At 41.1% G+C, this 14,650-nt stretch overlaps 1 protein-coding gene across 1 annotated transcript in view; it reads left to right on the top strand.

Annotated features, from left to right (window-relative positions):
* Positions 1–1,626: 1,626 nt before the first annotated feature.
* The window catches only part of LOC122791464 (zinc finger protein 708-like), a 64,139-nt gene continuing 51,115 nt past the window's right edge, over positions 1,627–14,650 (top strand). Inside the window, exon 1 of the mRNA XM_044059209.1 lies at positions 1,627–1,750. Coding sequence (XP_043915144.1) covers positions 1,627–1,750 — 124 coding nt within the window. The remainder of the gene's footprint in view (positions 1,751–14,650) is intronic.

Genomic DNA, 14,650 nt, shown 5'->3' with positions numbered 1-14,650 from the left:
TAAAATTTGTCCAGTATTATATATATATATAGTCCATAAATACAGATTTTGCATAGTTTAACATATGTATATATGTTTATTTTTGATGTTTTTATCAAAATTGAATAATTGTTCATTGGTTTTATGCATCCAATGTTTTATGTTGTGTTCTTAAAAATGGGCGTCACTGTTTGTTCTAAAATTTAACTGATTGGTTAATTGAAGGTTTTCATTTGTATTTAACTTGACTATTTTAATTTGTGAATTGTCTGAAGAAGTTTGTTATACATAAACGAAAAGCGCTTAACTATTCCACTTTGTATGTGTCTTCCTTACTTCTCTGCCCAGAGATTTGTTTTTTCAGTTTGTTTGCCTTGTTGTTTTTCTGGCTTAAATAGCAAGCTGCGTAGAAAAGAAACCTCATATATTTTAAAATTTAATACATTGGAACCGCTAGGGTTAAATAAAGACTGTGACTGGAAATATGTAATTTAATTTAATTAGCAGTGGGTGTGACTTGTTAATTTTATTTGTATATTACCATGGTGTGGTGTTTTTTATGGCTTTTTACTCTTTGAAGGCTGAATAGCCGAGGCGCTAAGTTAATAAATTCTTTGGTGTACTTTTGGCTTGGTCGTGGCCTGTGGTATTTCTTCTTATGTAGTGTTTTGTGGTATTACTACTTGGATAGCTACGGACCCTGCCAACAACATCCCTCGTTTATTCAGGGAAGACCATTTAGACTTGGGTCAAAGAACTATGGAACAATATGTGGATAAAAGTTTTAGGTCTTATGATGGTGCTTCTAACAGACCTAATTTAAAACAGGTTGATCCCAATGCAGCTACATCTTAACATTGTGTGGAATCGTTTCATGGGTGAATGCAATCTCTGGTGTGTGGATCCGTTTGGTGGTGTAGGTGTGTCTACTGCTTCTTCCTTGCCTGCAGAGTCTTGCAATTTAAGGGATAAACTGAAACATTTGCTGTGTAAAGAAACTAGCACGCACTTTAATATTCTATATTTGCAACGTTACTTGGATTTAAATATCTCTCCCAGGGGGTTGCAAGCTACTAGGTCACCTACTACACCTTTTGATATTAAAAGCCCTGAGGACATGGCTTTTCGCAAAAGGTGGATTGAAGCTGGCCCACAATTGCTCACGTGAGTGGATCCGTATCTTAATTGACTGGGACCACCTTAAAAAACGGCAGCTCAAGGAAAAGATTTTGGTGGTGAGTACGGAACTACAAAAGTTTATTTCCTGCTCTAAGTTGGATGACATGCTTAACGGTATTAATGTTGTGCTAGAAAAGATGGAACAGGTCCTTATAGAGCGTAAAAGCTTTAAAATCAATAGAGATACTAAAGATTATAAATTAGATCAGGCCTTTCTCTTCAAGCATAGTAAAAGGCGCTCCTCTTATAATAAAAGGAATAACAGTAGTCTAAATCATAGTTCTGCTTCTACTGTTTCCTTTGCTCTTTCTGAGGGGGCCGAGCAGAATCCAAATGTAATTGATGAACAGGAAAACTTCCCAGCCTTACCGGAGGCTGGTAATGCTGCTGACTTTAATTATAGGTTTTGGAATGACAACCAGTGGGTTAACAACAAACCCACCACCAGCTTTTATGGCAAACGGAATCATGGCGGTTGGTGAAAACGTAAAAACAGTGGCGGTAACCACCAAGGACAATTTAATTAGAAAAAGAGATGGAATTAATAGACATTATGTTATAAGTTATGCTTTATTATTGAATTTGTCTAATGGTATAATTTCTGATGTTAGGTCAGTTTTATGTTTAGGTTTAAAAGTCATACCCACTGCTTATTTTGAAAAGTGAAAATTTTCTTAGAGAGAAAGTAGCATTTAAAACAAATTTTTAACAAAAGGGATGATAATTGTGTTAATTATGAATGTTTTGATACTTCTTCCAAGGATTCTTTTCATTCTTGTGTATCTGTTTTAGATAGTTCTGTTGAGTGTGCTGCTAATGACTGTGGTGCTAATGCATATGCTACTTTTGATACCAGTGCAATTAAGACTAAAAGTTGCTTCATTCCTCCATATACTAACACATGCATGCAGAGTTATATTTCCACCCTTAATTTTGAGGTAGAAAGGAATTCTTCTTCTTCTTCTTTTTCCTCTTCTTTTGGCTTTTTCCTGGTTAGGAGTTGCCACAGTGGATCACCTGTCCGCTCATGATTGACAGTGGAGTTTTACGGTGTCGAGTTGCCAGCCCGGCACCCAACCTTCCACAGAAGGCACACACTCACACCTAGGGCCAATTTAGAGTGTCCAATCCACCTACAGCATGTCTTTGGGATGTGGGAGGAAACTGGAGGAAACCCACGCGACCACAGGGAGGACATGCATACTCCGCACAGATGGCATCCCAGCCAAGGATTGAACCAGAGTACCTCTTGCTGTGAGGCGACAATGCTAACCGCTGCACCACCGCAGCCACCCTGAGGTAGAAAGGCATTATAATATGTTAATGTGTAATAAAACTGTTTGCTTTCATTTAGATAAGCAACAATGGACTGTATTTTGTAATGATAGAAACTTTGTTGCAAAGCCATCTGACAAAGACAATCAAATAGTGATCATGAATTTTGTGCAGTACTTGGATATGTGCTACTTACATTTAAATGATAGAAATGTTTATGAGAAATGTGATAGTGATTACTATTTTAAGGCAATTGATGAGTATTTGCTATTGCTTGACCGGGGTCAACCTTTGGGTTGTCTTTCCCCTATTTATGTTACAAAAAATTTTGGTGTGGATAATAGTAGTCTTGCTGTCTTCTATTGTTTACCCAAGACTCACAAGGGCCTTAATAATTTAACTGGGAGACCTATTGTTTCTGCTGAAAGGTACTTTTCAAAATCTATTAGTACTTTTCTACATAAATTTAAAAAAAAATAATGTTGCATCTTTTGGCTTTTCCCGGTTAGGGGTCGCCACAGCGGAACTCCGGTCCACTAATGATTGGCAGCAGATTTTTACGTACCGAGTTGCCAGCCCTGATGTACAACCTTCATCGAAAGTACGCCCATTCATGCATGTCTCCACACAGTAGACCCTTTAGCTGAGAATCGAACAGGACAATGTCTTACTGTAAGGCGACAACGCTACCACAGCACCACCACCGCAATTAAAATATGTTTTGAAATTACCTTCATATGTTAGGGATAGCCAAGATTTCTTAACTAAAATACAGGGCTTTAGATGGAATAGCTCCATGTATTGGTTATGTATGGATGTAAAAAGTTTATAAGCCAACATTTATTTATTTTATTTTATTTATTTATTTTACATTTGTTGACTGGAATAGTCCGACTGGATACACGTCCATTTTCAGCTGAGGCCCGGGGAGAAAAGCTCCCAAGGAAGTAATACAGAGAAGGAAACTTATGAGGAACACTCTAAAGTTCATAAATAACAGTCAAGTTAACACTCATAGTATAAGTTAGCTGAAATAAGATGCTTTACATCTGGACAGCTGGTTACAACACAGTAGCATTGAATTGACTATTAATTACAAAAGCAACTGTTAATCTGATACAGGTGTACAAGTGTTACCAAGTATTTAATCAAGCCTGGCACTGGGACAAAGCCACTAAGTCATGAAGTACTGCCTGAGGTCTGTCTTAAATTTAGAAGGTAGTGTTTGTTGTGATGTCCGGGGGTAGTGAGTTCCAAGCTTTGCCTACCGACTTGGCAAACGTGGAGTTCCTGGCTAAGTTGTTAGCTATAGTGGTTTGCACTACAATTCTATTGGCTGATCTAAGTGATCTTTGGTTGGTGTGAGGATTGATGATATTTCTTAAAGCAGGGGTATTATCAGGTTGGTTAAGAACTTTGAAAGCTATAATAAGTTGGTTATACTGAATCTGTCTTGATAGCTCTAGCCAGCCTAGATTTTTTAGGTTTATACAGTGATGTGTTCTGTAGGGCAGCCCAGTGGCAAATCTAGCTATGCTGTTACAGCAGGCTGAGAGTCAATTAAGTTCCGTTTCAAGTTTGCAAGTATAAGAGAAGTATAGAAGAGGGTGGAGAGGAGGTGGGATCGGGCAATAGCAGTCCTAGCAGGTGGAGTAAGGAATGATTTTATTCTATACAGTGAGCCCAGTTTTTTATTGATTTTTATCATTTTATTTACATCGGCATCAAATTTAAGATTGTTGTCTACAATTACCCCAAGTAGTTTTGTGTGGACATCTGGGGCGATGATCGTGCCATTTTTAGAGGTAATGGAGAAGGATATCACCAGGGATTTGTGTGGGAGAGAAAAATAGCAGTTTAGTTTTATTGGGGTTTAGGAGACATCGGCCTACAAGCCAATTTTCAACCAGGTTGAAAGTTGACTGAGTACTTGCCTGTAGCTCATCCTTGGTGGTACCAGTGCAGATCAACGTAGAGTCATCTGCATACTGAATGCAGTTGGCATTTGGGATGACAGTGTAGAGATCATTGATAAATATGGAGAAAGCAGTGGACCCAGGATAGACCCCTGGGGCACGCCTAGGGTGTTAGGAAGAAGGTTAGATAGATTATTTTGCCATAGTACTGCTTGTTGTCTACTATGTAGAATGGAGTGGTGACCTAGAGGTATATTAGTCAGAGTGTGGATTAACAGCTGGTGGTTAACTATATCGAACACTTTGGAAAGATCCAAGAGTAGAGCTGAGGAGAACTTGTTGTTGTCTGTTATTATAAATATTAGAGAAGGAGAGGAAGGCTGTGGTAGTGCTATGATGTTGTCTAAAGCCATGCTGAGATTTAGCCAGTAGATTGTTCTGGGTTAGGAAGTATAGAGTTGTTTGTGGATGCAGTTTCCAGGATCTTAGCCAGTGGTGACACAATGGCTATGGGCCTACAGTTTGATAGTTCGGTAGAGCATCCGCCTTTATGGAGAGGTATAACACAAGATATTTTCCATATGGAGGGGTCTCTGGCTTCAGCTATGGACCGATTGATTAGAATGCTGATGGGGAATGCTATACTTTCTGCGGCTTTTTGTAAATATTCAGCAGGGGGAAGGTCAGCAGCTAGGGTGGTAGGTTTTAGTTTTTTGATTAGATTGCAAATGAAAGAGGTAGAGATAGGTTGGAAGCTAAAGGAGGGCTGGGAATTGGAAGTGACGTCCTGAATGCTTGTAGGGTTCAAAGGTAATTGGCTGGCTAGGGCTTGGATGGTTTCCGTAAAGAAACTATTAAAGGTGTTGGCAACATTCTGTGGCAAACTATCTGTTGACGCTGATGGAGGTGGAGTGGCGGTTTGACCTCGGTGTAATAATTTATTTATACCTGCCCAGAATCTTTGAGGATTATTTTGGTTTCTGTTCTGGAGATTTATATAATAGTTTCTTTTATCCAGTAAAATGGATTTTTTAGTCTCGTTTCTTATTTGCCGAAATTTGATTTGATCTATAAAGGTTTTTGTGGCACGCCAGGTAGCCCAGGCTTTATTCCTGATTGTGATTTTTGATTTAGTATCTTTAGAGAGAGAGCCATGGGGCAACTTTAGTTTTAATCCTAGTGGAACTAGCAGGTGCATGAGAATCTAGGATGGAGAAGAATTTATTGCTGAAGTAGGCCACAGCATCATCCAAGGGGCAGGTATTTTAGGGCAGACCACTTGCATGATTTGAGTTTGTCCTGAAATAATCTGATGTTGAGGATGTTTTTCGTGTTTCACTGTTGCAGTCATTACATTTGGGTAATCTGCTGGTAGGTTGCCCTCAGTCGGCCTGAATAACAGTCTTGGGTCCTGCATCGGTTGCTGTCTCTTCTTCCATGATGTCAGGTTGTCAGGGGTATAAAACATGCAGCTGACGCCATTTTAATCAGTCTTTCTTGCCGTGCGGTGCCCGAAGCAGAAGCAGTTCGCAAGTACCGGTCAGCCGACTCCTGAAATTTTCGTTTGAGTTTCAGAACCGAAGTCTTCAACCTAAAGCTAAGTACCCCGTTGGGGAAACTTTTTCTTGCTCCTTACCGATGTCAGTAAAAGTTAATAATTGTATTACTTGTGGGAAGCAAATACCTCATAAGGACTTTCATTTGTACTGTATTCCTTGCCTAGGCTCTGACTACAACATGCCTTGCTGTTGGTTTTGTGCTAAATTTAATCAATGCACCATTAAGTGTCGATATATTTTTGCTTCTCATTATTTTGGTTCAAGATTCAACTATCCAGAAATGTCGTCAGTTAGCTATCCGACTACTGGAATTCACAACAAACGCAAAGAAAAAGACAGAGACAGACCATCAAGGTCCAAAACCGACGAGGAAGCTTCTTCTAAGCCAGTCGCCAGATTGCCGGTACTCAGTGAGGCGCTTTCGCAGCCCCTGATGCGCCCTACTTTTGATTTGCAGGCCTCTACCGAGACCCATTCGGAGTCCGGTATGCCGCGAGACACTTCAAGTATTGGACCCGCGGATGTCTCTCCGTTAGATGGGTCTGGAGCCGCTGAGCAGGCACTGGCTTCCGCATGTGTTTTCAGACTTACAGATTTGTACATTAAACAGACACCATCATCAAAAACAAGGCCAAAACCAACTTTGATGTCAAAAAAACGACGCATGAGCCATGTGTTCAGGCCCCTATGCCTAAAAAACAAATGATCAAAATGGCTGTGGATTTAATTACCTTGATCATGGGGTTCCCAATCCCCTCCTGTCAAGAGGCCTAGGCAAGGCACTGATTATGAATCTTCAGATCAGGTTTCCATTTCTTCTGATTACTCTTCTGATCAGGAATTTTCTATTCCACCGTATGAGAATTCTGATGCAGAAGAATCCATTCCTTCTGCTTCTCCTCCTGAGGACTTTTCTTTTGGAGAAACTTTGCATACCTTAAGGGAACATTTCATTGGGAGAGTCAGGGCTTTTCAGAATCCAAAAAGAGGCTTAGGGATTTTCTTCTTCTTCCTCAGCATAGGCCTTTGGCTATGCTTCCTGTTTTAGACATTGTTGATGATGTCTCAGAATCCAGCATGGCTCCTGACTCTCCGGCTCCTAGTAAGCCAGACAGATATTACAGGGTTCCTGACTCCAAGTTTCTTTTTAAAAACCCTACTTCTGATCCTGAAACAGTTTCTCAGGGTCCCAAGGGTGTTAAGGCTTCTACTGCTAAAAATCCTACCCCTTCTGATAGAGACTCCATGGCGCTAGATAGATGGGGTAAGAAGGTTTACACGTCTGCAACCCTGGCAATCAGGGCTTTAAACTGTCAATTTCATATGCTTAAATATCAGCAGCATGTCATGGGCTTACTGAAACAGAAAATGATGATTTCTGACTGTGTGGAAAAGAAAGAGTTACAGGATTTATTGCATTCAGCTGAGCAAGTAGGAAAGCATACTTTGCAATGTGGTTTTGATTCCTTGGCGGCCTCTTGCAGGGCCACTGTAACTGGATCTGTGATAAGGAGGCATGCTTCAAGGAGCAAAATCTGCCTGATAATGTTTAAGCAAAATTGTTGGATGCTGCTTTACAACAGGACAGTCTATTTGGTAACAAGGCAGAGGAAGATTTGAAAAAGATGGAACACAAAGCTAAATCTATGCAAGCTATAAAAGATTTCCTACAAGTGCAGCCACCCAGGTTCAGTAGGCACTGACCTACTAAGAATTGGTCCTTTCCAGTACCCAACAGAGCCACTCAGGCCAAACCCAGACATTCCAAAGGCTCCAGGTTTCCGTCACAAGGAACTTACAGAACAAAACAATGGGGTGCCTCCACCTCCAAATCTGGAAGAAGCAAGGCCCCTCCCTACGGTAAACCGTCTCAATGACTTTCCTGTGCCATTTCCAAGCACTTATCTTTTGGCAGCCCCTTTGGGGGGAAAACTAGCACTTCATGCACAAAACTGGCATCTATTTACCCAGGACAAGTGGGTCTTAAATATAGTATCCCAGGAATACAGATTTCGTTTCCACACGTTGCCAATGCCAAACAGATGGCCAGATCTGCCTCCAAATCAGTAACTGTTGTAGAGTCAGCATCTTGAATTTTGGAATGTCCAGGAAAGTATTTAGAATGGATAAGTCCAGAATTGGACGCCATGATTTGTTTTTGCACAGGTTCAGTCTTGAATAAAAACCTTGTCCTTTTTCCTTTTCTGGTACTCAACCAGTACCAGAAAAGGAAAAAGGACAAGGTTTTTATTCAAGACTTTTCCTGGTACCCAGAAAAGACAAATCATGGCGTCCAATTCTGGACTTATCCATTCTAAATACTTTCCTGGACATTCCAAAATTCAAGATGCTGACTCTACAACAGTTACTGCCTATGCTGGCCAAGGATGCCTGGTTGGTAACTCTAGACTTAAAAGAGGCTTACCTGCATATCCCAATCGGGGAATCTTGCAGAAGATACCTCCACTTCAAAGCAGGCTATTTGCATTACCAGTTCTCTGCCCTGCCCTTTGGCTTATCTACTGCACCCAGGATCTTCACAAAGTGCCTGGCACCAATAATTGCATTCTGTAGACAAAGAAAGATTCAAATTTACCCTTATCAGGGCGATTGTCTAATTCAGGCAGAAAACAAGGACACTCTTCTACAACAGCTGCCATTTGTAAAAAGGCTTCTAACTTGCCTAGGGTACACCACCAACGAAAAGAAATCACAACTGGTACCCTCTCAAGTAATTACATTCCTGGGTGCAAGCTTGAATACAACTGGCCAGATGGCTTACCTCAGGCCAGACAAACAAAATCAATTGACATACTTCAAACAAGTGGCCACAAAAACCCAGCTATCTGCAAGACAAATTCTGCAGGCCTTGGGGTTCATGGCTTCCTGCATTCTACTAATTCCATGTGCAAGACTGCATATGAGGAAATTTCAGTGGTACCTAAAAAGCTTATGGAGTCAACATGTTGGAGTCAACATTATCACAGCCTGGAAACAATGATTCCTATCATTCCTTGCCTGCAACAGGAGTTCCTATGGTGGGCAGAGGCCTGTCACCAAAACAAGGAACTGTCATTCATTCCACCCCCTGCCACCCAAACCCTGACTACAGACTATGCTTGGGGGGGGGGGCATCTGGCAGGGAGATGCATTCAGGGTGAATGGAGCCCAAATCAAATGCACCTACATATCAACCAGAAAAAAATGCTAGCTGTACAAAATGCTCTGACAGCCTTCAAGGACTTTCTTCATCCTGGACAACTGCTGATAAAGACGGACAACACCACAGTTATGCGGTACATAAACAAGCAGGGGGGTACCCACTCATACCCCCTTTGCAGACTATCCATGGCTTTGTGGAACACAGCCTTGACTTAGCAAATACATCTACAAGCTCAATTCCTGCCAAGAAAGCAAAATACTCTGGCAGACGAACTAAGCAGAAATCTTTTGGACCCACACGAATGTAAACTGGATCCACAAATCTTCAGCATGTTGACACAAAGATGGGGGAGCCCAGACCTAGATCTTTTTTGCCTCTCCCCCAAAATTATCAGTTGGACAAGTTCTGCACAAGAATTCATCACAAAAAAGCTTGGAAAGTGGATGCTCTATCCTTCAGCTGGAAAAAAACATCAGGCTATGCCTTTCTCCCTCTGCCTCTGCTCTCCAAGGTTTTACTAAAAGTCAGACAGGAAAAACCAAAAATGGTTTTGATTGCTCCAGACTGGCCTCGCCATCACTGGTACCCCCTCCTACGCAATATGTCACACCTTCCTCCGTGGCACCTGCCTCAGATGCCTTATCTACTGTCTCAGCAGAACTATCAAATTCTGCACGCTCAGCTCCAAACTCTGAATCTTGCAGCATGGCTAATCAACTCATTTCAACAGTCACATCTCTCAGTAAACCTGTGATGGATGTCATTTTGGAGGCTAGAAGGCCTAGTATTAGACAATCTTATACTGATAAATGGAAAAGATTCTGTGCCTGGAACCAAGTACAAGGAATAAACACAGCAATGCCCAATATTCCTCAGATTCTGCAATAATTAACTGAGATGCTGCATAAGGGCCTATATTTTTCTTCCATAAAGATCCATGCCTCTGCCATTTTGGCTCATTACAACACAGAGCCTCCTCTCTTTTCTCATCTCCTGCTAAAGCAGTACCTCAGAGGGGCCATAAATCTGAGACCTCCCAGGAGAGCACCAACTCCTGCATGGGACCTCAATTTTGTGCTGGAAAAACTCACTCTACCTCCTTTTGAACCAGCTGCTACTGCAGACATAAAATTTCCCTCTTGGAAGATGGCTTTTCTTTTAGCAGTCACTTCAGCTAGAAGGATTTCAGAACTACAGGCTCTCATGGCAGTGAAGCCTTTCATTATCTTTTATCCGGACAGGGTGGCCCTCCGGACCAATCCATCCCTTATGCCTAAGGTGTGGTATCCAGTGTGGCTCTTAATCAGACCATTCATCTGCCAACTTTTTTCCCAAATCCACAGAACAAGGGGGAGCGGATTCTGCATTCATTGGATGTACACAGACAACTAAGATTCTACTTAAACAGGGCAAAATCTCTAAGAAAATCTGAGCAATTACTGGTGGCATTTGCTGGAGGGGCAGAGGGAAAGGCTGTTTCAAAGCAGACTATTTCAAAATGGATCAGCCATTGTATTCATTTCTGCTACATGCACCGTGGTAAACCTGTCCCCAAGGGAATCGGATCCCATTCCACCAGGGCTGCTTCTACTTCTGCAGCTTTTCTCAGAGGAGTTCCCACCAGAGACATTCTAGAAGCTGCTACTTGGAGCTCAGTTCATATGTTCACCAAACATTACCATTTACCTCACTTTTCTAAATCCAGAGCAGGCTTTGCCACTGCTGTCCTGCAGGGCCTTATAGCTGCTCCTATTGCTGTATACTTCCATCCTCCCAACCATAGCTTTGGGATTCTACCCAAATGTAATGACTACATCAGTGAAACACAAAGAACATAGTACAGTTGTGTACACTTACCATAAATGTAGATGTTCGAGTGTATTCACTGTTGCAGTCCGGGTTACCCACCCGCCAGCCCCCTATTTCTCTCTTATTATACCTCTTCTTTCTTTTACTATGCTCAAAAGCCTTTTTGGTGTATTTGCTTTTAGTTGGAGGTATATATTTTTGTGTTCTAAATTACATGCTGCATATATATCTGTATATATATATTTTTTTTGCTCCCCATTTGGGGGGCACCTAACATCTCGGGCAAGAAAAACTGATTAAAATGGCGTCGGCTGCATGTTTTATACCCCTGATGGCCTGACGTCATGGAAGAAGAGACCGCAACCGACGCAGGACCCAAGACTTTGTTATTCAGGTCGACTGAGGGCAATCTGCCAGCAGATTACCCAAATGTAATGACTGCAACAGTGACTACACTCGAACATCTACATTTATGGTAAGTGTACACAAACTGCACTTTTTTATTATTACCTATGGTTCTGTAGATGGGCTGATGAGAGTTGTGGAATTTGTGTTTACAAATAAAAGTGATAAAGTGATCACTGAGGTCATCATGGATGGTCCCTGATGAATACGTTTGGGGGTGGCTATTGATAAGTATCCAGTTTAGTATACTGTCTTTTTGGTTATGTTGGCCTAATCTGATCGGGGTGGCTATGACCTGTGTTAAACCATACAGGTTTACATGAGTGGTCGGAGACTGAGCAGCAGGTGTTCCAGTCTATGTTAAAATCTCCAAGAACTATGGTTTCTTGAGGGTAGTTGTCAGTTAACCAGTCGAGGCTATCCTCTAGAATGTTAATGTTATTTCCTGGGGGAATGTATGAACAGATAATGTTTATGCTTTTATTTTTGTTAATATGTAACTTGGTAGAGAGTATTTCAGCTGTATTGATCTGGGGTGGTTGAATGGGGTCTAAGGTTACATTTAGGGTGGATTTGAAGAGGACAGCAACACCCCCCCATTCCTAGTTGCATGGTCATACCCAAGTACATTATACCCTGGAGGTAGGATTTCATTATCAGAGGTTCCAGGTTTCAGCCATGTTTAAGTTAGACACAGTATATGAGGGGATTGAATTTGTAGGAGGGCATGTAGATTATGTACTTTATTATTTATACTCCTAATATGTAGGTGGTAAATGACGGAGATGGGGGACCTTGTGATAAAAGGTGTGTTGGAAGGGTTATAATAGTGAGAGGGTTGAGCTTATCTGGGGCAGAAGGACCAGGATTAGGTTGAATTATCACCATCCATAGTAAGATTATTGTGAAGGTAAATGATTAGTTTCTGGAATTTTGTATACGAGTCTTTGGTAATGCTTATATTTTGAACTAATGTATTTAGATTGGGTAGGATGTTGTATTATTGTGGATATGGGCTTGGGTATGGGAGTTCCTATTCCTATATCAACATCAGACATGATGTTGGTATTCAGGCCCTGTTTCATTTTCCAGGTGATTCCCCTATGTCTTATTTTTTGATTGATTTGGTTGTATTTTATTTAAAGAATATTTTTTTTTGTTTTTAATGGAGAAATTTTTCATCAGTTGCAGGGGACTGCAATGGTGGTGGCTTTCACCCCCATGTATGCCAGTTTGGTTATGGGAAACTTTGTGTCTGATAATATATATTGTCATCATTTTTATAGATCCCAAGTTTTGTTATATTTGAGGTTTATAGATGACCTTATTTTTTGTGTGAGGGTCTTATGGATGCGGCCTCCCAGTTTGTGGAAGATTTACAGGTTAACAATATGGGCCTACAATTTGATGGTATTCAGCTGGATATAGAGGTTAACTTTTTTGGATGTCAGACTTAGACAGTTGAATACAGGGCTACATAATAAATTTGCACAGAGAAATCAATTTCTTTATGGAAGTAGTTGTCATCCAGTTCATTTAATGAAAGGTTTACCTTATAATGAATTTCTAAGGATACATAGACTTTGTAAAATGGATGAAGTTTTTAATCAGGAAATTTTGGAATCTGAAAAAATGTTTCTAGATAGGGGTTATGATACCAAGTTAGTTGTGGAAGCAAAAGCTAGGGTAATGGAATTAAGATGGCCTAATGCTCAAATGAATTGGGGGACATGTGGCAATGGTATTGTCCAAAATGGTAGTGGGCCTGCCTATGTTTTTACCTCTTGTACAGCTAATAACAAAATGAATTCTAATATTTACTTTGTCACCACGTTTAATGTTATCAGTGACAAAGTTATGAATACTGCTCACCAGTTTTGGCCCATGTTACTTGGGGACAAAGAATTGAGTGGACTGCTGCCTGATAGGCTGCAGATCTCTTATAAGAGGGCTAGAAACTTAGGGGGCATGGCAGTACATAATCAGTTCGAACTTCCCATTGTGGGACTTGGTACAGAAATGCCAATGCTTAAAGGTACTATACCCGGTAATAAATGCTCTGTCTGCAAAAATGTGGTCAATTGTTTTAAATACATTAACGGACATCATTTTTCTGTGAAATATAACTTTAGTTGTAATACTTGTGGGGTTATATATGCTTTGAAGTGCAGTTGTAATAAATATTACATTGGTGAAACTAGTAGAAGTTTCAAAGTGCGATTTCAAGATCACCTAAGAGAGATGAAAAAATGCTGACAGACAGCCCTTTATGCAGTCATTTTTGGACTCTCATAGTTAAAGCCTTGAATGTATTTGGGGCTGTGTTCTGGAGAAAGTAGAGGTGTCCTTGGGTGAATTGGTCAGCTTAAATAGCAAGCTGCGTAGAAAAGAAACCTCATATTTTAAAATTTAATACATTGGAACCACTAGGGTTAAAGACTGTGACTGGAAATATGTAATTTAATTTAATTAGCAGTGGGTGCGACTTGTTAATTTTATTTGTATATTACCATGGTGTTTTTTATGGCTTTTTACTCTGAAGGCTGAATAGCCGAGGTGCTAAGTTAATAAATTCTTTGGTGTACTTTTGGCTTATTCGTTGCCTGTGGTATTTCTTCTTATCTAGTGTTTTGTGGTATTACTACGGGCTGGGGAGTAGCCCTGAACCAACAGACAGTACAAGGACAGTGGACACCCTCCCAGAGGAGGGATCACACACAAACATCAAGGAAATGAAGGAACTAATCCTCGCCCTTCAAACCTTCCAATCCCTGCTCAGACCAGGGAGACTTTGTATACAAACAGACAATATGACAGTCTTGTGGTATACCAACAAATGGGGGGGGCAACTAGCCACACAGACCTGGGATGTAGCATGCCTACTAGATATCTCCCTTCAGGTGGTCTACATCCCTTCCAGTCAGAATGCTGTGGCACACTCTCTCAGCAGATCCAGAACACAGGCCCACAAATGATGCTTCACAGGTATGTGTTGCTGGATGTAGTACAAATGTGGAGTATTCCACAGATAAACTTGCTTGCCTCACCCCTGAACAAGCAACTTTCAAAGTTCTGTGCCAGAGAGCCCCACCCTCAGGCATGGAGAGTGGATGCCCTATCAATCTCCTGGAAGGGGAATTTCCTGTATGAATTTCCTCCCCTTCCACTGATTCCAAACATCCTGCTGAAAATTCAGCAGGACAAATCAAAAATGTTGCTGGTGACTCCTTATTGACCAAGACAGCATTGGATCTCCCTGCTCATCCATCTAACAAAGGGCAGTCACCACAAGTTAACCCACAGAATGGACCTTCTAATGGGACTCCCCCCTTACTCCAAGACCATTGGATCGTCCTGTCATCCGA

The sequence above is a fragment of the Protopterus annectens genome, chromosome 17.part0 (assembly GCF_019279795.1).
Source record: "Protopterus annectens isolate FY-2018-M chromosome 17.part0, PAN1.0, whole genome shotgun sequence".
NCBI lineage: Eukaryota > Metazoa > Chordata > Ceratodontiformes > Protopteridae > Protopterus > Protopterus annectens.
Note: the sequence above shows the minus strand (reverse complement) of the source record. Positions and strands in the feature narration are given on the sequence as shown.